The sequence below is a fragment of the Stegostoma tigrinum genome, chromosome 2 (assembly GCF_030684315.1).
Source record: "Stegostoma tigrinum isolate sSteTig4 chromosome 2, sSteTig4.hap1, whole genome shotgun sequence".
NCBI lineage: Eukaryota > Metazoa > Chordata > Chondrichthyes > Orectolobiformes > Stegostomatidae > Stegostoma > Stegostoma tigrinum.
The window spans coordinates 136,515,253-136,539,049 of record NC_081355.1 but is presented as its reverse complement, the minus strand read 5'-3'; the positions used below and the strand labels follow the sequence as shown (position 1 = coordinate 136,539,049).

General features: G+C 40.6%; 1 protein-coding gene across 6 annotated transcripts in view; it reads left to right on the top strand.

Annotated features, from left to right (window-relative positions):
• The window catches only part of LOC125466711 (toll-like receptor 3), a 146,276-nt gene that overhangs the window by 60,545 nt on the left and 61,934 nt on the right, over positions 1-23,797 (top strand). For all 6 annotated transcript variants that reach the window (XM_048561639.2, XM_059639478.1, XM_059639455.1 and 3 more), the window contains exons 4-5: positions 4,775-4,846; positions 4,932-5,012. In XM_048561639.2, the coding sequence (XP_048417596.1) occupies positions 4,775-4,846; positions 4,932-5,012 (153 nt within the window). The remainder of the gene's footprint in view (positions 1-4,774; positions 4,847-4,931; positions 5,013-23,797) is intronic.

Here is a 23,797-nt window from a genome sequence, read left to right as displayed (position 1 = left end):
ACAATTTACTTGTGCTTATTTCATTTTCATAGTCTCTCTTTGCTGTCCATAATTTGGCATGTGCTAAAACAGTAAGACCAAATATTAATTGGTTGACTTTATGGAATTCAGTAAACCCTAAACATTATCCGGGGCTTCCTGCACCAGTTTTGCTCCATCTTGATTTCATGCTGATCTCTCTGACCAATATTCTGCACCGTGCTAATGAAGCTTCACAACTGCTTAAGGAATAGCAACACGTCTTTCCCTAACGCACTTTGCAGTTTTTGGGACCCAACACTGAAGTTGACAATTTCAGATCATAATCTCCTTTCTCATTGCGTTGTTTCTATTTGTAAGCTTTGGTTTTGGTCTCGTTTTTTGATGGCAGCTGTTCATCCACCAACCACCTAACCCCAGCCCTAACCCTAACTCACTCTAAATACCATCTTTTGTTTCTTGCTTGGCCCATTCCCATGTACATTTGGTTCTGCACCACCAACTCTTTTTTTCATTTCATCCCTGCTATGTCCCATCACTTACAGACCTGCCCTTTTAATAAGGAACTGAGGACCTGAAACATTAACTCTGATATTTCCTTCACAGATGCTGCCAGACCTGCTGAGCTTTTCTAGCATTTTTGTTTTTGTTCCGTGTTTCTAACTTACTCTATTCTTATGTATGGTTAACAATCTGAAATGTTAACTTTATTTATCTCTGTAATGATGCTTGCTGCCTTGCTGTGTATCTTCGACACTTCTTTTGTTTCCATTTATGAATTAAGTCAGAGTGGAGCATTGAGAAAGTATATAGAGACAGGCCTTGATGAAGCTTAAATTCATTCACATTATAGAATTACTCACGTCAGTAATCAGCCCCTTTTTAAAAATAATGCTTTGCTGATTTAAAATTTAATCTCATTACCAACCTTTCATTTAAATGTATGGAAATTAAAATGGCAATTTAGAAAGTAATTTATTAAGAGTGCAAATACTTACATACATTTGATGGTATGATTGCAAATGTGGGTATTGATTTGTTTTTGAGTTGGGAGGAAAACTGTGTCCATGAAAGAAAAGTAGTGGGAGACAATACTCAAGTGGGAGATATGTTAAAGAGATGGTGATTGTGAGAAACATTGCTGATAACAAACTGCATTTCTGTACTTCTTGTATGTATGATGAAACATTCCCATCAAGGTCAAAAGAGAAAATCTCTAATTCCTTTGGCCTTCAAAGCCTTTTGATGCAGGGGAGAGAATTCCAATTTTTTTGCTCTGCTTTATGTTGGAAAAACACTTACTAATTTTTGTTTTGTCTGTATTTGGCTTAAGACTCATTAAAAAAAACTCTCCCCTGATAAAATATTTTCTCAAGAAGTACCTAACAAAGTCCTTTCCATATTTTTGAAACTGATTTTACCATCCCTCAATCTTCTGTGTTGAGGAAGTTGTAACTTTTTTTTTGTTTTATGCAGTTTATGCTTAAAGCCAGCATTCTGTGAGAATTGCAACATTGTAATATTTAGTAACATTTAGGTGTACGGGGAGTTCTAAGTAACAAACTGTTTTGAGAAGGTGGCTGTTTGCCATGCTACAAAGCTGATGCCCAGGAAAGTCCCAGGAGACAGAGAAGCAAGTGCCATGTTTAAAAATCCTGTTAAGCTACACTGCTGAACAGGCAACTAAACTGCACTGAGCCTATGAAGTTGGGAACTCAGTGAGAAGTCATCAGCTGTTGGATGTCTCTTGCTGTTAGAATGTAGATGACCTGGGAGTTAGTATTGGAGTCAGAACTCTGGAAAACTCTTAGAAGATTAGGAAAAAGCCTAGTATTGTTAATAGTTCAGTGCAGCAGGAAGTGAGGGTGAAAGGCCTTAAGCAGTCACATGGCTTTGTGTGTGGGAAATTGTATCTCGCTCACTTGATTGAGTTTTTTTGAAGAAGTGACAAAAATAATTGATGAAGGCAGAGGAGGGGTAGATGTGGTCCATATGGACATAAAGGTATTTGACAAGATTCCACATGCTAGACTGGTTAGCAAAGTTAGATCACATGGAATCCAAGGAGAGCTAGCTGTTTAGATATAAAATTGGCTTGAAGATAGGAGACAGAATTTGGTGGTGAAAAGTTGTTTTTCAGATTGGAGGCCTGTGACCAGCAGTGTGCTGCAAGGATCAGTGCTGGGTCTGCTGCTTTTTGTCAAAATTATTTGGATGTGAATACAAGAGGAATGGTCAGTAAGTTTGTAGAAGACACCAAAATTGGTGATGTAGTGGACAGTGAAGAAGGTTAACTCAGAGTACAAGAGGACCTTGATCTGATGGGCTGAGGAGTGGCAGATAGAGTTTAACTTAGACAAATATGAGGTGTTGCATTTTAGTAAGGCAAATCAAGGCAGGAATTATAGTAGGCTTCTGGGGACTGTTGCCAAGCAAAAAGACCTTGGGGTGCAGGTTCATAGGTTCTTGAAGGTGGGCGCAGGTGAATTAAGAAGAGTGTTTTCTCCCAAGATAAGAAGATAGACCATGAGAATGTGAATAGTTATTCAGGCAATCCATTACTGAATGGTTTTTGAGTGAGTTTCAAGGTCAGGTTGCTAAGAATGATGGATCGTAAGCCCTTATTAAGTTCTATGAAATTTGATTGTCCTCATTTCGGAGGAATTGCTGAGACCTTGACAAGCGTCGAGCCTGCTCGAGGTTGGTATCTTGAACCAGTAAAACCATTTCTCTATTTTGAATTTGCATTCCTACCTCCTTCCAATAACTTTTGATTCCCTTGCTTGACAATAATCTATTTAACTCATCTTAAAAATCTTTATGAAGGAACAGTAAATTTAATCAGTTAAATTTAGCTCAACACTTAAATTTTTAACAGGCAAGTAAGGTTTCTTTGATTATTTTGCTTGCATTCTAGTCCAACAACTTATCGGCATAAAGGCACAGAAGGTGTCCATACCAGGCATCTCGAACAGAGTTAGTCCTATTTTCCTTCTCTATTCCTATAACCTTGGAAGTTTAATTCCTTCAATCACCTATGCAAGTTCATTTTGAAGTAACTGATTGTTTCTGCTTTTACTACCTTCTTAGGCAGTAGGCCTTAGTTCTTTATAAATGCTACGTAAAAAAGTTTGTTCTCCTACTGAATGCAGCCCCCACAAACTCACATTTAAAGGCCTCAAATCTTTAAATCTGTGTTGCCTAGTTATGATATCATCAGTTGACAGGAATGGCCAGTGTCCCTTCATCTAAATCTGCTAAATCTTGCGCACTTCTTTCAGATCTCCCATCAATCTGTTCAGCTGGAATAACTACAACTTTTCCATTCTAGCCTTTTGAGTAAACTCGCTCATCACTGGAACCATTGCAATAAAACTCTGCTCACCTTCTCAAGATCTTTATATCCTTCTTGAAGTCTGATGATCCTAATTAGGTGCCATATTCTGGTTGTGGCCTAGTGCTTTATAAAGTTCAGCATAACTTGCCTGTTTTAATCTTCGATATATTTATTTCTGATGCCTAGGATCTAAATGTGTTCCAGTATTGGTTTTCAATTTTAAATAGGATGGAGCTTGTAAATGTGGGGCCTTGTGATGGCTGATGGTTAGTCCCAAGTATCAGTGGGTGTATGGGATGAGAGGTTCGGGTTGGAATGGTCAGGATGGAATGAGGCAGCACCTTGGATAAAGTGCACACCACACAAAGAGGGTGGGTGAGGCATAGACCAAGGAGGTACGGAACCCTGATCTGGAAAGAGACTCCTTGAGAAAAGCCTTGCCACTTCCCATCTGAAACCTAATTGGGCTCGATTGCTGGGCTTCTCCTGTCCCTTACTGCCCCCCCATCAAACTCAAAGTTGAGGCAAAGTGGAAAGCAGACCAAAAATGAACATAAATTTGCCCTCCTAGGCTTCCCTAACCATATCCCATAACATTTCAGACAGGTTTGTTGCAGATTGTTTAGCAGCTGGAAGGCTACTGAAGGAATTTTATGGGTCCGTATGCCTGCAGGTCTGCTGGCCGGTGTCTAAAAAATTCTGCCCATTACTCGGTTTCTCTTTCTACAGATGTTGTCAGACCTGCTGAATGTTGCCAGCATTTTCTGTTTCTACCTTTTTTAAGTTAACTTACTTAAGTTAATCATTAAACCTTTCATATCCACTTGAGAGCTTATAAGATCTATGGTTGTCTCTGAAAGTTTGGTTGTTTTATGTAGCATTTGAAAGACTCTACCTCTGATAGTGTAGCTATTTCTCAGTACTCCATAGAATGTCAGACTGTAATTTTATGCTGAAACCTCTGAAGTAGGAGTGGAAACTACAACTGTTTGACTCAGGCAAAGGTACTACTAAGTGAGCCAAAACAGTATTGTAGACTCTAGAAAATTTGGCAAATAATCTCTCAATGAATTTAGTTACCACCATGTTTGATTTATGTGCAGTCATTTTGTTAATCTCTTTTGATTTGTAAAGATGAGTGAATTCAGAAGATAGATAACAATATTTGTAAATTCGGTCCTGATCAATGAAATTCCTTCTGTGATTTCACTGTTCAAATACTGCCCACATGGTTTGTATTATTTGTCTCTAAACCACACATCTATCTATGAATTTGTGGGTTGCTTGTATTGGAAAAGAAATAGACAATGACCATTCATGTTCTTCAAACTTCGTTTGTGTTTAAATTCTGACCCTGTTTTTGTTCTTAGTATTTATGCAGTGGGCTGGAGAGTCCTCTGGAACTTTGAGTCTTATGGAACTGTATATTCTTTCATATTCTTCTTTTTTATACCACAGGTTTTTATCTTATAATCAGATTAGGTTTATTGCAGATTATATGTTCCAGCCTACTCCAGAAATTGAACTGATGTAAGTTTAATTAAAACATAAAAACAAATTGAACAGCAGTTTGATACAAAGACTACATATTAAAATGCATCCTTTCTTTCTAAAGTGATATCAGCAACAACCATTTGTATGCAGTGCAAAGGGATCTCTTCAGGACAAAACATGGATTACCTTTCCTGAAAGTCTTGTAAGTAATTCAAGGTTATGAATTTCTTTAACTTTTTCCCATTCTTTCCTCCTAAAAACAGTGACTGAATCTACAGTGTGATTTCATAGGCATCATCAACTCTCTTTAATGCTTTCATTCTGTTGTAAGCCTAGACAATATCATTAGGTTGTTGAGGAATTTTAATAAAAAACAATTTTCTTTCTGACAATGATTACAATACAATTATAATTACCTACAGATGTGTTCTAAATATATTTGATTTTTGTGGCTTGCAGTAATAATGTCTGGATATGAAAAGGCCTAACTTTCAATAACATATTTTCACGGATGAATTGCACATTTTTAGTGAGTTATGGCATGAGAATGAGACTACATTGCTTCAAGAAGGCAAGAAAGAGCCCTTACAAGGTGACTCAATGATCATTTGTACAGGAATTGAAATTTGAATATTAACTCCTGTGGGGAAGAGCATAACTGCAGGCAATCAATACGAGATAGTCACTAAGAAATCCAAGAGGGAATTCAGAAGAATCTTCTTTGTAAGACTCTGCGTAATGTGGGACTCAAGAAGTAGTTAAAGCAAATAGGTGAGATGCTCTAAAGCGGAAGCTACACAAGCATTTGTGAGGGAATGGGGTAGGTGATTATAATGGTAGATTTACATGAGAAAGACTATGGGGAGACTTTTGGGACCATAAACACCAGCATGGACTGGTTGTGCTCAATGGCCTCTTCCTATGTCATGGTATTCTACGTACTTATGAAACTGAGCTATCTCTCTCTTAGACAGGCTCAAAACGGGCTGCTGTCTAAGAATTTGAGGATTGTTGATGATTGGTCAGTCAACCAGGGTAACCAGTTAAGCTTGGAAAAATAACAGTTTTGCTCCACACAATCCTGTAAGTGAGATGACTGGTTGGACAAGTAAGCAGTATGTAAGCGATTTTACCTTGTGGAATTCCTGACCATATTATGCGCACAGAAGATACCAAAATTTCTTCCAACTAAGTAGTGCGAGCATGAAGGCTGTATTTACTATTCATGTTACAAACTGTGTTCCCGATCTACTGATTCTATTTCTCTCCCTAGCAATTGTCCAAGACTGAGGTTTGTATCCTTGGTCCTGTATTTAACCCCAACATGAGTTTCTGACACAGACCTAACCCTTGATTGGTGGAGTAGCAGTTGTGAAAGGGGACTGTCGGAGAATGCAGCAGAAATAGATAGATTGATGAGATTGGCGGAGAAATGGCAGGTGGAGTTCAATCCAGGCAAATGCGAAGTGATGCATTTTGGAAGATACAATTCAAGAGCGAACTATACGGTAAATGGAAAAGCCTTGGTGAAAATCGATGCAGAGAGAGATCTGGGTGTTCAGGTCAATTGTACCCTGAAGGTGGCAGCGCAGGTCAATAGAGTGGTCAAGAAGGCATTTGGCATGCTTTCATTCATCAGACAGGGTATTGAGTACAGGAGTTGGCAGGTCATTTTACATGTTACAGGACTTTGTTTCGACCACATTTGGAATACTGCATACAGTTCTGGTCACCACATTACCAAAAGGATGTGGATGCATTGGAGAGGGTGCAGAGGAGGTTCACCAGGATGTTGCCTGGTGTGGAGGATGCAAGCTATGGAGAGAGGTTGAGTATATTAGGATGATTTACATTAGAAAGATGGAGATTGAGCGGGGGGACCTGATTGAGGTCTACAAAATCTTGAGAGGTGTAGACATGGTGGATAGCAAGAAACTTTTTCCTGGGATGGGGGACTCAATTACTAGGGGTCACGATTTCAAGGTGAGAGGGGAAGAGTTTAAGGGAAATATGCATGGAATGTTCTTTACGCAGAGGGTGGCGGGTGCCTGGAACACGTTGCAGCAGAGGTGGTAGAGGCAGGCACGAAAGCATCATTTATGATATACCTAGACAGATACATGAATGGGCAAGAAGAAGAGGGATACAGATCCTTGGAACTCGGCAACAGGTTTAGCTCGAGGATCTGGATTGGTGCAGGCTTGGAGGGCTGAAAGGCCTGTTCCTTTGCTGTAATTTTCTTTGTTCCTTGTTCTTTACCAAGACCTTCTGTTTTCACATCCATGATGTCATCCAATTCCACCCCTGCTATTAGTCAAAAGCCTTTGATTCTGTAGACAAGTCTATTCCAATAAAACTTTTGGCTGACCTATGAAGATCTGAGTTAGAAGCAAAACAGTGTGCATTTAGACCCTTGAGCCTGTGCTGTCATTTAATTAGTTCATGGTTGACCTGATTATAACTTTATTTCCAAATTCACCCTTACTGCAGCAACCTGTTACACCCTTACTTAACAAAAATCTTTCTACCTCTGCCTTAAATATATTGGAAGACTGTTTCCACCACATTTTGATGAAAAAAATTCTTCCCAACTCACGATGACCCCTTCTTTTTAAACAGCGAGCCCTAGTTAAAGATCCTCTTGCAAGAGGATACCCAACATTCACCCCACCAAATCCTCTCAGGATCTTTTATGCTTCATTCAAATCACTTCTTACTTTTCTAAACTCCAATAGAATCTGCCTCACATTCTGCATCCTCAATAGAGCTCTTTCAAAACTCTGCTGCCAGAATCCTAACTTTCGCCAGGTCCTGTTCACCTCTGCATTATTTGTTACATTGACAAATTGTTTGGCAACAACTCAGTGTTAAAGTTATAATACTGGTATTCTAAATCACATCATAGCATTTGCCCTCCGTCAACACATCTGATATAATAATGTTCTGAAATCACTGCATTCTGCTCATTTGTCTGTTTGAGCTTTGCCTATTTTAATTACTTCACAGTTGGCAACTATGCTTTCACTCACCTCTGAAGTTCTGAAATATCTTCCTTAATTCTATTTGTGTCTTTCTTTCTTCATGGTTTTCCTTTAAAGCTGGTGCTTCAACCAAACTTAATGTCTCCTTCTGTGTCTTATTATGAAAGATTGTCTCTGTGAAACACTTTGGGACATCTTACCATGTTACAGGCTCTATACAAATGTAAACTGAAAGAACTACAGATGCTATAAATCAGGAACAAAAACAAAATTGCGCTCAGCAGGTCTGGCAGCATCTGTGAAGGATAAAACAGAGTTAATGTTTCGGGTCAAGTGACCCTTCATCAGAACTTCCTGTGTTCTGAGGAAGGGTCACTGGACCCGAAATGTTCACTGTATTTTTTCCTTCACAGATGCTGCCAGACCTGCTGAGCTTTTCCAGGAACTTTGTTTTTGTTCTATACAAGTATATGTTGTATAGAGCTATAGAGTTTTACAGCATAAATAAAAGCACTTTGGCCCATTGTGTCTGTGCCCATCATCAGGTATTATTAATGCTTATCAATGTTTGTGCATTTGACCCTAGCCGTGTATGCTATGGTGTTTGAAGTATTCATCTACCTGCTTGAGTGGTGCACATGCTGTGCCATGAGGTTGCACATTGTGCTGTAGTACGGTTCTTCTGCTTCTGATGCTCCACAGTGCCTCATGGATACCCAGTCTTAAATTGCTAGATTTGTTCTAAGTCTGTCCCATTTAGCGTGGTGATAGTGCCACACAACATGATATTCTAAATGTGAAGGTGGGACTTTGTCTCCACAAGAACTGTGCGGTGGTCACTCATACTGAAATTGTCATGCCAGCAGATCGATAAGGATAAGTCAGGTCTGCCTCTCCCCCTTGTTGGTTTCCACCTGCTGCAGACCCAGTCTTGTAGCCACGTCCTTTAGAACCCGACCAGTTCAAAAGGTAGTGCTGCTGCCGAGCCACTCTTGGTGCCTAGCCACTCTTGGTGGTGGATCTTGAAATTCCCAACACTAGCAAAGCTTGCGTCACTGAGAATTGGGTGAAGGTGTTTGCTGATTGGAGTCATATCCTAGAAGATATTTTTTCTTATTTGAGGCCAATCATTTCAGTTCCAGGAGATTATTTCAAAAGTTTCTCTGGAAGTGTCCTTGGCCTAGCCATCTTCAGTTGCTTCATTGATGATCTTGCCCTCTGTCATAAAGTCAGAAGGATGATTGCAGATAATTACACAATAATCAGTAACTTTTACAATTCCTCAGATACCATAGCAGTCTGTGTTGATGTGCAGCAAGACCTGTGCAAGAATCAGACTTAAGCTGATAAATAACAATTAACATTTATACCAAACAAGTGCCAGACTGTGACCTTCTCCAACAAGAGAAACAAGCCATTGCTCCTTGATATTTAGTGACACTACCATTGCTGAATGTTCCATTATCAACATCCTAAGGGTTACTATTGACCATAAGCTGAACTGGACCAACCATATGAATACTGTGGCTAAAGAAGCAGGCCAGAGGCTAAAAGTTATATTAGGACTACTCATCTTTTGAGTTCTGAATGCTCCAGCACCCACAAAGTACAAGTCAGAAGTGTAATTGAATACTGTTCATTTGATGGATGAATGCAGCTCTAACAACAAGAAGTTTGACACCAACTAAGACAAAACAGACTGTTTGACTGACACACTGTCCACCACATTCACCACTCACTCATTTCACAACCAATGTAGATAGACAATAGTATGTAACATGTATAAGATCCACCTCAGTAACTTGTTATGACTCTTCTCAGAGCATCTTCCAATCCTGCAATCCCAATGATCTAAAAGGAAAAGGGAAGCTGATGCATTAGAATGCACCTCTGATGGGTTTCTCTCCAAGACACACAACCGCTACTTCATTGACCTTCCCACCATCATGAAGTTGGAACGATGATTGCTGATACTTGCACAATATTCAGTAACTTTTACAATTCCTCAGATACTGTAGCAGTCTATGTTGATGTGCAACAAGATCTGTGCAGTATTCAAGCAAGTAGCCTTGGAACTACACTGATAATGGGAACTGCAGATGCTGGAGAGTCCAAGATAACAAAGTGTGGAGCTGGATGGACACAGCAGGCCAAGCAGCATCTCAGGAGCACAAAAGCTGACATTTCGGGCCTAGACCCTTCATCAGCTTTTGTGCTCCTGAGATGCTCCTTGGCCTGCTGTGTTCATCCAGCTCCACACTTTGGAACTACGCTGAGAGTTTCTTTACTAATGCTGGGTCAAAATTCTGGACCTTCTTAATAGCACAATCTTGTTCCTACACCTTAAGAACTGCAACGTTTCAAGAAGACAGCTCACCATCTTGTTGTTAAGGACAAATAGGGATGGACAATAAATGCTAGCATGGCCGACAACAGCCCCATCTCACAAATGATTAATAAAAAAAGTACATATTCTGATCTGGACATGTCCTCAAAATGGAGAACTGTTGTGTCTTTGAAAAAAATTTCTGGTTGTATAGGAGTATTTCACCTTTCTGTTCATCTGTGGGACTTAGATGTTGCTGGCTGGCTTGCATTTCTTGCCCATCCCTAGTTGCCCTTGAGAAGGTGGTGGTGAGCTGCCTTCTTGAACCGCTGCTGTCCTCCTGCTGCGTGTTGACCCACAATGCTGTTAGGGAGGGTATTCTAGGATTTTGGCCCAGCGACAGTGAAGAAACGGTGATATATTTCTAAGTCAGGATGGTCAGTGGCTTGGAGGGGAACTTGGAGGTGGTGGTGTCCCATATATCTGATGCCCTTGTCCTTCTAGATGGAAGTGGTCTTGAATTTGGTGAGTGCTGGCTGACGATTTTTGGTGAATTTCTGCAGTGCATCTTGTAGATAGTACACACTGCTGCAACTGAAAATCTGTGGTGGAGAGGGTGGATGCTTGTGAATGTAATACCAATCAAGCAGGTTGCTTTATCCTGGATAGTGTCAAGCTTCTTGAGTGTTTTTGGGGCTGCACGCATCCAGGCAAGTGGAGAGATTCCATCACATTCCTGGCTTGTGCCTCGTAATGGTGGATAGGCTTTAAGGAGTCAGGACGTGAGTTACTCATTGCAGTGTTCCTAGCTTTAGCCTTCTCTTGTAGCCACTGTGTTTATGTGGGGAGTCCAGTTGAGTTTCTGGTCGTTGATAACACCCAGGATGTTGACAGTTTGAATGTCAAGGGATGCTGGTTAGATTGTCCCTTATTTGTGATGGTCACAGACTGGCATTTGTGTGGCATGAATGTCACTTGCCACTTCTCAGCCCAAGCCTGGATATTGTCCAAATCTTGATACATTTGAATATGGACTGCGTCAATATCTGAGGGGTCATGAATGGTGCTGAACACTGTGCACTCATCAGTGAACATCCCACTTCTGACCATATGATGGAGGAAATGTTATTGATGAAGCAGCTGAAGATGATTGGGTCTAGGACACTACCTGAGGACCTCCTGCAGAGATGTTCTGGAGCTGTGATGACTGACCTCCAACAACCATGACCATCTTCCTGTGTGCCATGTATGACTCCAACCTTCGGAGAGTTTGTCCCCTGATACTCATTGATTCCAGTTTTGCTAGGGCTTCTTGATGTCACAGTCAGTCAAATGCAGCCTTGATATCAAGGGCTGTCACTCTCACCTCCCCTCTGGAATTCAACTCTTTTTTCCGTGTTTGAACTGAGGCTGCAGTGAAGTTAGGAGCTGAGTTGCCCTGGCGGAACCCAAATTGGGCATCCCTGAGCAATTCTGTTGTTTCGCCACTAAACTTGCATACAAAAATATATCATACCATGTAATTAGGACACAGATATTTTACTGGAAATATGTAATACTATGAACTGGATTTCTGCAACCGAGTCTGGTACTGAGTTGGGAAAATTCCTAGTCCACTGGTCCCATCTGGTGAGAGTGTGTGCTGACACATGCAATTTTTGCTCTGACAGTGGGGACGAGTTGAAATTGGCACCGACAACCCCAGATACCAAAGTGGCCAAGGGGCTAGGTAAGTGCCAAAGCATAAAAGCAAAATACTGCGGATACTGGAAATCTGGAACAAACAGCAAGTGCTGGAGAAATTCAGTATCTATTTAGAGAAATGGAGTTAACCTGTAAATTTCTGCTATGACTGTTCTTCAGAAGTTCTATGGCAGGCTGATTAAAGTGGCTGGATCGCTTCTTTGGGACTTTGCACCACTTTTTTTTCCAGAAACAATTTGGCCCTCATATCCTCTCACCTATCCCCACAGCCCCCATACCACTCGCTTGAGCACACACCCATACCCACCAACATGCCCTTCCTAGCTCCCATGAATCTCTATAGTCACTCACCTAGTATCCTCCTTACATGTAACTCAGGAGTGTGTGGATTTGATGAAGAAAATAAACTTCTAACAATCTTGTAGTGATTGGAACTAGGTTGACCTCATTGACTATGAGGTCATTGGCCCAGGTTAACAAACGCAATCAATCAGGAAAGCCCTGGCTGATGAATATAACCAGGAGATTAGACTCTCCTTAGCTCAGGTGACTGATTCTGAGCTGGCTGGCCACAGCCAGTGTAATGTGCATGAATAAATAAAGGGTGACTTGGTGATGGGATACCGGCCTCTGTGCATTTATTTCAGTGGGAGAAAACCAGATGTGCGTAATGAGCATTCAGGAGTTGGGGTAAGCTTTTCTGGCACCATGCCATTATTTGGAAAATTTGTCTCATTTGAACCTGCTATTGAAGTCTGGGCCCAGTATGTGGAAATAATGTGATATTTTTTCTGGGAAAATTATGTTCGGGCAGATGAAAAACAACAAACAATCCTTCTGTGGACCTGCAGCATGTTTCTTTATAAGGGGCTTAACTTTCCTGGATGCACCAGATACTAAAACCTTCCAAGGGTTGACAGAGTTGTTTAAGGATTACTACAACCCCAAATCTCCTCTAATTCTGAGACACTGTTAGTTTTATTTGGCTGTTAGAGAACCAGGGGAATCCTTATCAAGATTTTTGATGTAGTTGAGATGACTGTCAGAGGCATGTGATTTTGGGTTAACACTGAATGAGATGCTGTGAGACAGCTTGGTGTCTGGGATTAATGACTTAGCCATGCAGAAGTGCCTACTAACTGAAGTCCACTGGACTTCAAACAGGCAGTACAACTTATGTTGTTATTAGGAAATGTCGCAAGTGGAGCATGGGAGCTACAGGGCATCCCAATGGAAGTGGGCTGCCTCACCACTGTGATTGAGCTTGGGGAGTGCCACTTGAGTGTAGGCAATCACAGAGCCTCACACAGGGCTTATCCTTAGCAGAGGGACCCTAGGCCAGCCCCCAGTAAAGGCAAGCGTCTAATAAAGTTCTTCAGGATCTGGGATGACAAGCCATTGTAGCTGCTGCAGGTATGTGGACTTTAGACAGAAGAGTTCTTTAAGGCCTGACTTGAGTAAAAAAACTCATAGGCTGGCACTCAGGAGAGTGCACACCCTGGAAAGTCCCCAACATGTGGGTTAGAACAATTAAATTGCTTAGTGACATCCAAAGCAGGACTAATTAAAATTAATGTTTGATTAAATGGCAACCCAGTTCCCCTGGAGGTCAATACCTGCACAGCTTTATCTGTAGTTGCAGAATCTGTCTTCAACAAGATTTGTTCAGGACTCCAACCCTGAAGTTTACACAAGACCTTAGCTAGACTGAGAACATGCACTGGGAAACCATTGCCAATTAAGGACACAACTTTGGTTCCAGTCTCCTATGATAAGCAGTTGGTGCAGTTACCATTGCTAGTAGTAAAAGGCTCAGGCTCAAGCCTACTGGGGCAGAATTGGTTGAGAAAGATTCACCTACATTGGATCAATATTTTTCAATTAGAAATTGGCTGCCTCACTGAAGGCCTAGTGAAATACTCACGAGTTTTTCAGGAAGGGCTTGGGGCTAACAAAGGGTCCAAAGTCGCTTTACACATTCACCTGAAGCAGTTCTGAGATTTTGCAAGGCCCACCAGATGCCATTTGCCTTGTGTGAAAATGTGAGGTGGTTATCAGGAGACTGGAGAGCAAAGGAATCATCAAACCAGAATGGGCAGCTCTGGTTGTACCAATTATGAAGCCTGATGGCTCAGTTTCCCTTTGTGGGAATTTTGACCAACAGGAAACCTCTTCTCACAGCTGGATAAATATTCAATTCCTTGCATAGAGGACATGTATGCAACATTGGCGGGTGTCTATCCTTTACAAAGCTGGACATCAGCCATGCCTACCTACAATTGCGACTGGATGAGGAGTCCAGATGTTTGCTGCAATTAATACTCATAAGGGTTTATAACAATATACCAGACTGCCATTTGGGGTATTATCAGCTTGTACCTTTTTCCAGCAGACCACGGTGAACACTTTGCAAGGGCCACTCCAGGTTGCCATTTATCTGGATGAAGTGCGAAGAACAGGAAGATCAATAAAGAACACTTGGAGAACTTGGACATAGTGCTTAAACATTTCTCCTGGGCAGGCATATGCCTTAGAAGGGAAATAAAATGTGTGTTCCAGGCATCTAGGTGAACTACTTATAGAGTCAGCAAACTTTGCGCCAGAGTTACACCTGTTGGACGATAAAGTGAGGGTGATCAGTGGAGCCCTGGTTCCCAAGACTGTATTGGAGCTTAGGTCTTTCCTTGGTTTTGTGAATTATCTTGGAAGATTTCATACATAATGTGGCCTCCATCTCAGCATCGTTACACCTGCTATTGAAAAAGAGTCAGCCTTGGTAATGGTCACGTAGTCAAGAAGTTGCCTTTAGGGAAGTGAAAAAGCAGCTACTGTCATCTAAGGTAGACAAATAGGAGGCTGGAACAACTCAGCAGGCCAGGCAGCATCGGGTGAAAAGAAGCAGTCAACATTTTGTGTACTATGCTTATTCAGGACTGGAAGTGGGGTAGGAGGAGGGGAAGGGATGGAGGCAAGAACGGTGGTGATAGGTGTACACTGGTAGCAGCTACGACCTGTTTGGTCGATAGGATGGATGAATCTGGTTGATGGCTGGAAAGGAGGGTCAGAAGATGGAATGGAAAGGAGGAGGTGGGGTTGGAAGGGGAGGCAGGAGATGGGTGGCAAGGTTATTTGAAATTGAAGAACTCAGTGTTGAGTCCTCCAGGCTGTAGGATGTCCAGATGGTAGATAAGTGTTGATCTTCAAATTTGCAATCCGAGTTGATGCAACACTGCAGGAGGCCGAGGATGGACTTGTTGGAGGTGGGTGGGATGGGAAATTGAAATGGGTGGTATCTGCGAGGTTAGGTTGGCTGTTATGGGCCAGTTGGAGATTCTTGGTGAAACAGTCACCTAGTCTACATTTGGTCTCACCAACGTGGAGAAGGGCTGCTAAGGGCCTTGAATGCAGATGAGGGAGGGGGGATGTGGGCAGGTGTTTGGTCTTTTACGGTTACAAGGGAAGGTAGCGGGAGGGTTGGAGTGATTGGTGGGGAATGTGGCATGAACTAAGGAGTAGTGAAGGGAATGGTCCTTGCTGGAGACAGAGAGGGGTGGGGAGTGGAAGATGTTCCAGGTGGCAGAGTCTAATTGGAGTTGGCTGAAGTGTTTGAGTATGATATGTTGGATGCAGAAGCTGCTGGTGTGGAAAATGGGGACAAGGGGGCCCCTATCTTCATTATGTTTGGAGGGGGTTTGTGGTTAAGAGCTATGGAGTGCGGAATGGAGTGGGCACGATGGAGGGCCGTCTGGATGACAGAGAGGGGAAAACAGTGTTGTTTGAAACAGGTGGACATCTGGGATGCTTGGGGGTGGAACATCTCCTCGATGGAGACAGAGGAATTTTGAAAATGCGGTGGAGCTTTTGCAGGGTACAGGTTGGGGGGAGGTGTAGTCGAGGTAGCTATTGGAGTCTGTGGGTTTATAGTAAATGTTGGTACATAAGCGGTTGCCAGAAATGGAAATGGAGAGGTGAAGAAATGGGAGGAAGGTGTCTGAGATAGACCATGTGAAATTGAGGACAGGGTGGAAGTTGTTAATGAAGTTCTTGAACTGCTCTAGTTCAGCTTGGGTGCAGGATGCAGCATTGATACAGTCATCAATGTAATGGCGGAAGAATTGGGAAAAGTACTGGTGTATGTACAGAAGAGGGACTGTTCGACATAACCAACAAACAGGCAGGCGTAGTTGGGGCCCATGCGAGTACCCATGGAAACCCTGTGGATTAGGAGAATGTGGGAAGAATTGAAGGAAAAGTTATTGAGGGTGAGGACTAGTTTGGCGAGGTGGAGGAGGGTTTTGGTGGGGGTGGGGGGAACTGGATGGGTCTGGTTGGAGAGGGAAAATGCTGAGGGTCTGTAGGCTGTCCTTGGGGTGTATGGACGTATACAGGGATTGAATGTCCATAGTAAAGATGAAGCACCAGCGGTCAGGGAGCTTGAAGTTACCAAAGAGACAGTGAAATGTGTGGGTGAATTTGTGATTTCAGAGCATTCCAAGGAAAATTGAAGTGGCATGTGTCAGCAAAGAAGGTAATTGGTTGGGTTGATGAGCATTTCCTTTTTATCTTTTATATAAACTAGAGAATTTTAATTATTGTCGGTGGAATTTGGAAATTGTAAATATGTTCTGAAACTTGGATAATTTAGTAGTAAGGTTTTATTCATCGTAATAAGTTCAGAGGTAGCTCGGATGATGCCTGGTGTGGAGGGATTGTCTTAGCGACAAAGATGAAACAGGTTGGGACTCTACTCACTAGAGTTTAGAAGAATGGGAGGTGATCTCATTGAAATACAAAGGATTCTTATGGGGCTTGACAGGGTAAATGCAGAGAGAATGCTTTCCCTCACGGGAGAGTCTAACAACAGAGAGCATAGTCTCAGATTAAAAGGATGGCAATTTTACAAAGATTGGGAGAAATATCCTCTGAAGGTGTGAGTCTTTGACATTCCATGCTAGAGACCGGTGTGGGGCAAAGTTCTTACACATATTTAAGGCTGAGATAGATAGGTTCTTGATCAGTAGGGGAATCAAGGGTTCCTGCGAAAACCACAGTAGGATGGAGATGAGGAATGCCAGATCAGCCATGATACTGTTGAGTGGTGGAGGAGACTCCAGGGGTCAAGCAGCCAACTCCGATTCCTGTTTTTAAGGTTTAATGCCTCATGGATTACTATGTTTACATGTCTTAAGGTTTACTAAGAGTAGGAAAGTTGGTTATTCTGGAAAGCAATCACTTAGCTAGGTCTAGGAGAGAGGTTCTCTTTTGGAATTATGGGCAGCCAAGGGCTAAATTAAATAGCAGAACCTCAACAGTAATATTTTCTGGCTTCAGTTTGAAGCTGAGAAATGAGTAAGGCCTAATGATAAAGTCTTCCTAAAGCTACTGGAGGTAAAAGAGAGGAAGGAAATTAAAACAGTCGCTGGCACAGGGATGCAACATTATGTGGCACGGTGACAACAATGAAAGAACGAGAAGAAAGTTTCTGGTAAAAACATTGGGGAATATTTAAAATAAAGTAATGAGCAACGAAATTAAAAACTGATCAAAATAAAAGTGTAGTATTTTACTGAATCATTCTAACTCTGAAATACATGCATGGAGTAAATATAAAAGGCGTGTGAATCAGAGCACTACATCAACAAATAAAGTGTGTATCTCACAGGGTTTAAAAAAAAGTCTTAACTTGTTTTCAGAATCAAATAACAGAAAAGTAAAATATTCATGATTACATCCCTCCAGAAGTGGATACAGAAAATGAAAAAAATAAACTGACCACTGCACAAGGTTCTTCAATTCAAAGTTGCCCAGTGTGGAAGAAACCGCTGAGGTTGAATGGGGTGAGAGAGAGTATGAGAAAGTTCAAATAACTTAAGAAATGATACTGCTCCAGATTGGACTTCTCTGTTCCTTGGCGCTCCATCCCACCATCAACCCCTGTTCCCATCACTACCATCACCAAGAATATTGTGGATAGAACTATATTCAAGGTGGCATGTCATCATTCCCTGTTCAACTAGAGTTAGGGATGGACAACAAATGTTGGGATTGCCAGCAATGCTCTTATCCCATCTGAAAAAAGAGTGGATCAAACTAGTTTGACCAGCATAATTATTTTTAAATCTTCCTGAATGGAAGCAGTTTAATGCATCCCTGGGCAAGCAGGATTTGAACCAAGACCTTCTGGCCCAGAGGTAATGATGCTACTTCTGCACCACAAGACACAAGCTTTACCAGTATAAGATAGCTTAATCTGGGTATTGAATTAAAATGCAAATTGTATCGACACACATGCATATCTCCTAAGTATTGGCCGCTTAAAGCCTAGAAATTCCAAGAAATAGGGAGTTGTTATGGCTTTTTAGGATCATATCACTTCAACCATGATAGAATAGGATCCCCTGAGTCTCCACAACATTGCTGGAAAAACAATACACCAGAGAAGTATGTCCCATGAGACAGTATGAAGAGCAACTACATTATTAGGGAAACAATTTGCTCTATCAGATTTGCAAAATATGGTTGCACAATTAATGCAACATACTGTGATCATCGCTGTTCTTCCTAGGTATTACAAGCTGCTTCCTCATGTGAATTTTCTTGCTGACGAAGTGGTCCCTGTTGATTTCAAATAGCCAGTTAATGTTATCCAATACATTTTTAGAAATGCACTAATTTGCATGGCATATTCTAGTGAAAATCCAACAATAGATCTGCTAACAAGTAAAGATTTTTTGCAGTATTCAACTGTGTATTATTCAATTTCTTCCTTTTAGCATGTATTTGGCTGCTGATGTTGATTCTCTTTTTTTCCCTCCTATCGCAATATCACTGCGAGGATGCTGCCTCAAAATGCAGCTGTTGAAGGCGACTGATCTGCAGATACATAAACTGAAATGTTCTTTTAAAAATCTTAGATCTTATTAGAAACGCAAAAAACTATGGCAAATGCTGCAGAGAAACTGTGTAATCGTGGCTGAGGAATGTTATTCAAATGTATTGATAAAAACAAACTGGTATAGATAATGATTTAAAAGTACCAAAATATTGTCAGATAATTGTTTAACAGCAGATTTCATACTTTTCAGATGTGCAATGTACTATCTCTTTTGTGGCAAGGACTCAATAGCTGTTTCTGTTGTATGGATATTTTGTCCATTGTAGTCTATTTTTCTCCTTAGCTCCCAATTGATATATTCTATTTGCTTACACAGATCTTGTGAGATTTGAGAAAATGTCAATACTTTATTGACTGCGAGACTAGATATGCTTGATTTTACTCTTCTGGGAGATTTGATTTTGTTCTAATGAAACTTATTTTGTAAGTTTTATCAAAATAAACACTTGGGTCTCTGTATAAGATGGTTAGTTTATACTTCATTCTGTTTGTTCTTTACTGCCAGTAGTACGTGATCCTGTAAAATCTTGTAGCATTTGGCTGATGACTTACTATTTAAATGAGGACCATAGGAACTGGAGTGAGAAATTTAGACTTTAGCAAGTCTTACACTATTCATTTAAATCTGTAGCTCAACTCCATTTACCTGCCGTAGCTCCATATCCTTTGATCTCTGGACTGACAAAGATTCAGGAGATCTCAATCTTGAAAGTTCCAGTTGTCCCAGCATCCATTGACTTTTGCTGGAAACAATTTAAACCTCTCCTGTAATTTGTATGAAAATGTACATTTTGACATCCCAGCTAAGTGACCTAGCATTGATTTTCTTGATTCCCCCACTCAAAGTCTACTCTATTAAATTCTTTTCACTTTTCAGACTGCTTGATCAGTCTTCATTTGTCTGTACTTGAGGGAATAGAAGCCAAATTTATGTGCTATATCACTCATAATGTTATACGTTTTTTCATGATTAATGAAATATATAATGTAACCCTGTAAATCTAAGTATCACTCTAAGATAGAGTGCACAAAGGTAAAACTGTACCCTAATTGTTCTGATTAAGTCTCTGTACAACCAAAGCGAAATTTCCTCCCTTCGGTCCCATTGCAGTGTAGGTTGACATTCCATTTATCTGGATGGCATACTTTTACTGTCTGCTTTCTTTATATTGTAAGGTCAGACATCATACGACACCATGTTATAGTCCAACAAGTTTATTTGAAAACGTAAGCTTTCGGAGCATTGTTCCTTTGTCAGATGAAGTGAAGAAAAGCGTGTAGGCACAGGATTTATAGGCAGAGAGATCAAAAAATCATTCAAATGGTGTCAGTGGAGTGTTGAAATGCTGAATAATAGGTCTCTGAAGGTAATCAAGAGTGCCAGATGATATGAGTAAATTGTCAACAGCTGACAGCAAGTGAAGGGATAACCTTCAATTAAATTGTAAACTTTCCTCCCAATTTCTCTCCCCATCTACAGTTCCTAGTTTCTAAATTCCTAATTGGAGCAAGGCAAATTTTAAGGATATGAAACAAGGACCTTTTGAAAGTTCATTTGAGTAGACTGTTTGCAGGTAAAGGGATGACTGACAAGAGGGAGACCTTCAAAAATATGATTACAAGAGTTCCGAGGCATTATGTTCCTGTTAGAGCGAAAGAAAAGGCTGGTAAGAGAACGATGGATGAATAAAGATATTGAAGCTCTAGTCAGGAATTTCAAAAAAATCATATATTAGAGACAGACAACTGTATCTGGAAGATTCTAAAGAGTGTACGGTCATTCTTAAGAAGGAAATCAGGAAGGCAAAGAGAGGATATTAGATAACCATGGCAGATAAGGTTAAAGATAATCCAAAAATATTCTACAAATACATTAAGAGCAAGACACTAACCAGAGAGAAAGTGGGACTGCTTAAAGATCAACAAAGTTGTCTTTGTGATGAGCCTCAAGAGATGGGAGAGATATTGAATTAATATTTCGTGTCAATTTTTACTGCTCAGAAAGAAATGGAGGTTAGAGAACCCAGGAAAATAATATTGATGTTTTGAAAACAGTTCACATCACAAAAGTGGAAGTTCTGGAGGTCTTAGAAAACATAAAGGAGGATAAATCTTTAGGTCTTGATCAATTGTATGCCAGGACATTTTGGGAAGTTAGGGAGGAAAGTTAGTGCAATATAGCAGAAATATTTGTGTCATCTATAAACTTGGGTGAAGGAGCAGAGTACTAGAGGATGGCTAATGTTGCGTCATTGTTTAAGACAGGCTGTAATGGTGAACCTGGAAACTATAGACCTGTGAGTCAGACATCAGTGGTGGGCAAGTTATTGGAGGTGATTCTGAAAGTTAGGATTTACATGCATTTGGAAAGTCAAGGATAGTTTATGGATAGTCAGCATGGTTAGTGTGAGGAAAATTGTGTTTCATAACTTAATTGCATTTTCTAATGAAGTAACCAAAAAGATTTATGAGGGCAGAGTGGTAGATATTGTTAACTTGGACGTTTGTAGAGCCTTTGACAAGGTTCTGCATGGTAGACTAAGTAGTAAAGTAAGATCACATGGGATTTTGGGTTAGCGTGTCTGTTGGACTCAAAATTGGCTTTATGGTAGGAGACAGTGGGTGATGGTAGTAGGTTGTTTTTCAGAGTACAGACCTGTGCCACATAGATCAGTGATAACAAAGTGTGGAGCTGGATGAACACAGCAGGCCAAGCAGCATCTCAGGAGCACAATGCTGAGATGCTGCTTGGCCTGCTGTGTTCATCCAGCTCCACACTTTGTTAACTTGGATTCTACAACATCTGCAGTTCCCATTATCACCACACAGATCAGTGCTGGGTCCACTTTGGTTTGTCATTCATATAAATAACTTGAATTAGAATACAGGTGGCATGGTTAGTATGTTTACAAATGACATGAAAATTTGGTGGTATAGTGGACAATGAAAATTATTTAAGATTACAAAAATATCTTGATTAATTGAGTCAGTGGAGTGGGCTGAGTAGTACTGGATGGAGTTTAATTTGGATAAATGTGACGTATTGCATTTTGCTAATACAAACAATGACAGGAATTAATGGTAGGGCTCTGGATAGTATTGTAGAACAGAGAGACTCAGGGATTCAGGTACATAATTCTTTGAAGTTTGCGTCACTGGTTGACATGATGGTGTTTAGGAAGGTGCTTAGCACGCTTTCCTTCATTGCTCTGACCCTTGAGTATAGGGGTTAGGATGATATGTTGAGGTTGTAAAGAATGTTGGTGGGGCTTCTTCTGGAGTAATGTATGCAGTTCTGCGCGTCCTATTATTGTGAAGGATAATATTAAACTGGAGAGGGTGCAGAAAAGATTTACCCAAGACGTTGCTGGGAATGGAGGGTTTGAGATATAAAAATAGACTGGAAAGTCTGGGACATTTTCACTGTAGAGTAGGAAGTTGAGGGGTGACTGTTTTGAGGTTTATAAAGTCATGAGGTGCACAGATAAGCTGAATAACAAGGGGATTTTCCCTAGGGTGGGGAGTTCAAAACTAGGGGCATATCTTTAAGGTGAGAAGAGACAGATAGAAAAAGGGCAAGGGGACACCTTTTTACGCAGAGAGGGCTTAGTGTGTGGAATGAATTACCGGAGAAAGTGGTGGATGCAGGTCCAGTTACAATATTTAAAAGACATTTGGATAAGTTCATGAGTAGGAAGAATTTGGAGGGATATGGGCCAAATGCAGGCAGGTGGGTCTAATTTAGTTTGGGAACATGGTCAGCGCAGACTAGTTGGACTAAATGATCTGTTTCCACGCCGTATGACTATGTACAATTCTGTTCTTAATCCAGTTAATGAGTAAATACAATGAAAAGTTGAGATATGGGAATATCACTTGTCACATCATATCTTTGAGTCCCTACCTTTCATCTCATTCTTTTTATTTCCAATCTTCCAACAAATTTGCATCTTGTCACAAAGCTACTCCCATACACTCTATGTTTAGCCATTAATCTTTTGAAAGAAAACCTATATGTTGACTCCTCAAGGTCCATTTGGATAACAACGTTTGGCATGCCCTTGTCAACCTTAATAGTGACTTCAAAAGTTCAACTAGATTAGTCAAATGCAGTTTTAAAAATAGCTTTGTGTGCCATCTCTGATCAGCTAATGTGAATTCATGGGATGAGCATTCTATCCATACATCCTTAAATTCTAGTAATTTCCCCACAATTGACATTAAACTGACAGGCCTTTAGCTGCCAGTCTTTTCTCTCCAACTATATTGACATCACAGAGAACCATTCATACTTTCTCAATCCAATAATTGCAGTTCCCAAATCAATAGGGATTGAAAGATTAAGGTAGGGGATTTGAATCATCAGTTGAGATGTCTGTTGGTAGTCATAATTTACTGTCTGGTAGATTTAGAAGTTGTGCATCAGAATTTACATCTGGTTGACAGTTGTAATCACTTGCTACCAGAAATCTTTTAAATTCCTTCTCATTGATGTTGCATCCTTTAAGAAACATATATTTTTAATTTACATAGACGTCGAGTGTGTTCACAGAACAGGAGATCCGTCAGGGAAAAATAAACGATTGGTGTTAATGAGAGCATTGGTGCAAAGGAGCATTTGGAGCTGAAAGAGGTTTAATGTGAAACTGGTGAAAGCAGGAAATATCAATTGGAAAACTGAGAGCTAAATGTCAATGAGCACTTAAATAATTTTAATTAAATTTTTGTTTTTTTAATTGGTAAAATAACAATTATTGCAATTATTTTAACCAATATGACCATAGCTTTTGACTTGTCAATAAATTTATTAAAATTTCCATTTTCTATTTTCAGTTCAGTAGGAGAGGACAAACATTCTTGACTGTTGGGGGTCAAGTCATTGAAAGCTCTGCTCCCCAAAGACAAACTTATGACTGTCAGATGAAAGTAATGTTTTTTTTCTCTATTCATTTGTCAGACATGGGTGTTGCTGGCATTTCTTGTCTATTCCTAGTTGCCTGTGAGAAGGTGGTGGTGGGTTGCCTTCTTGAACCACTGCTGTCCTCCTGCTGTGAGATTGACCCACAATGCTATTCAGGAGG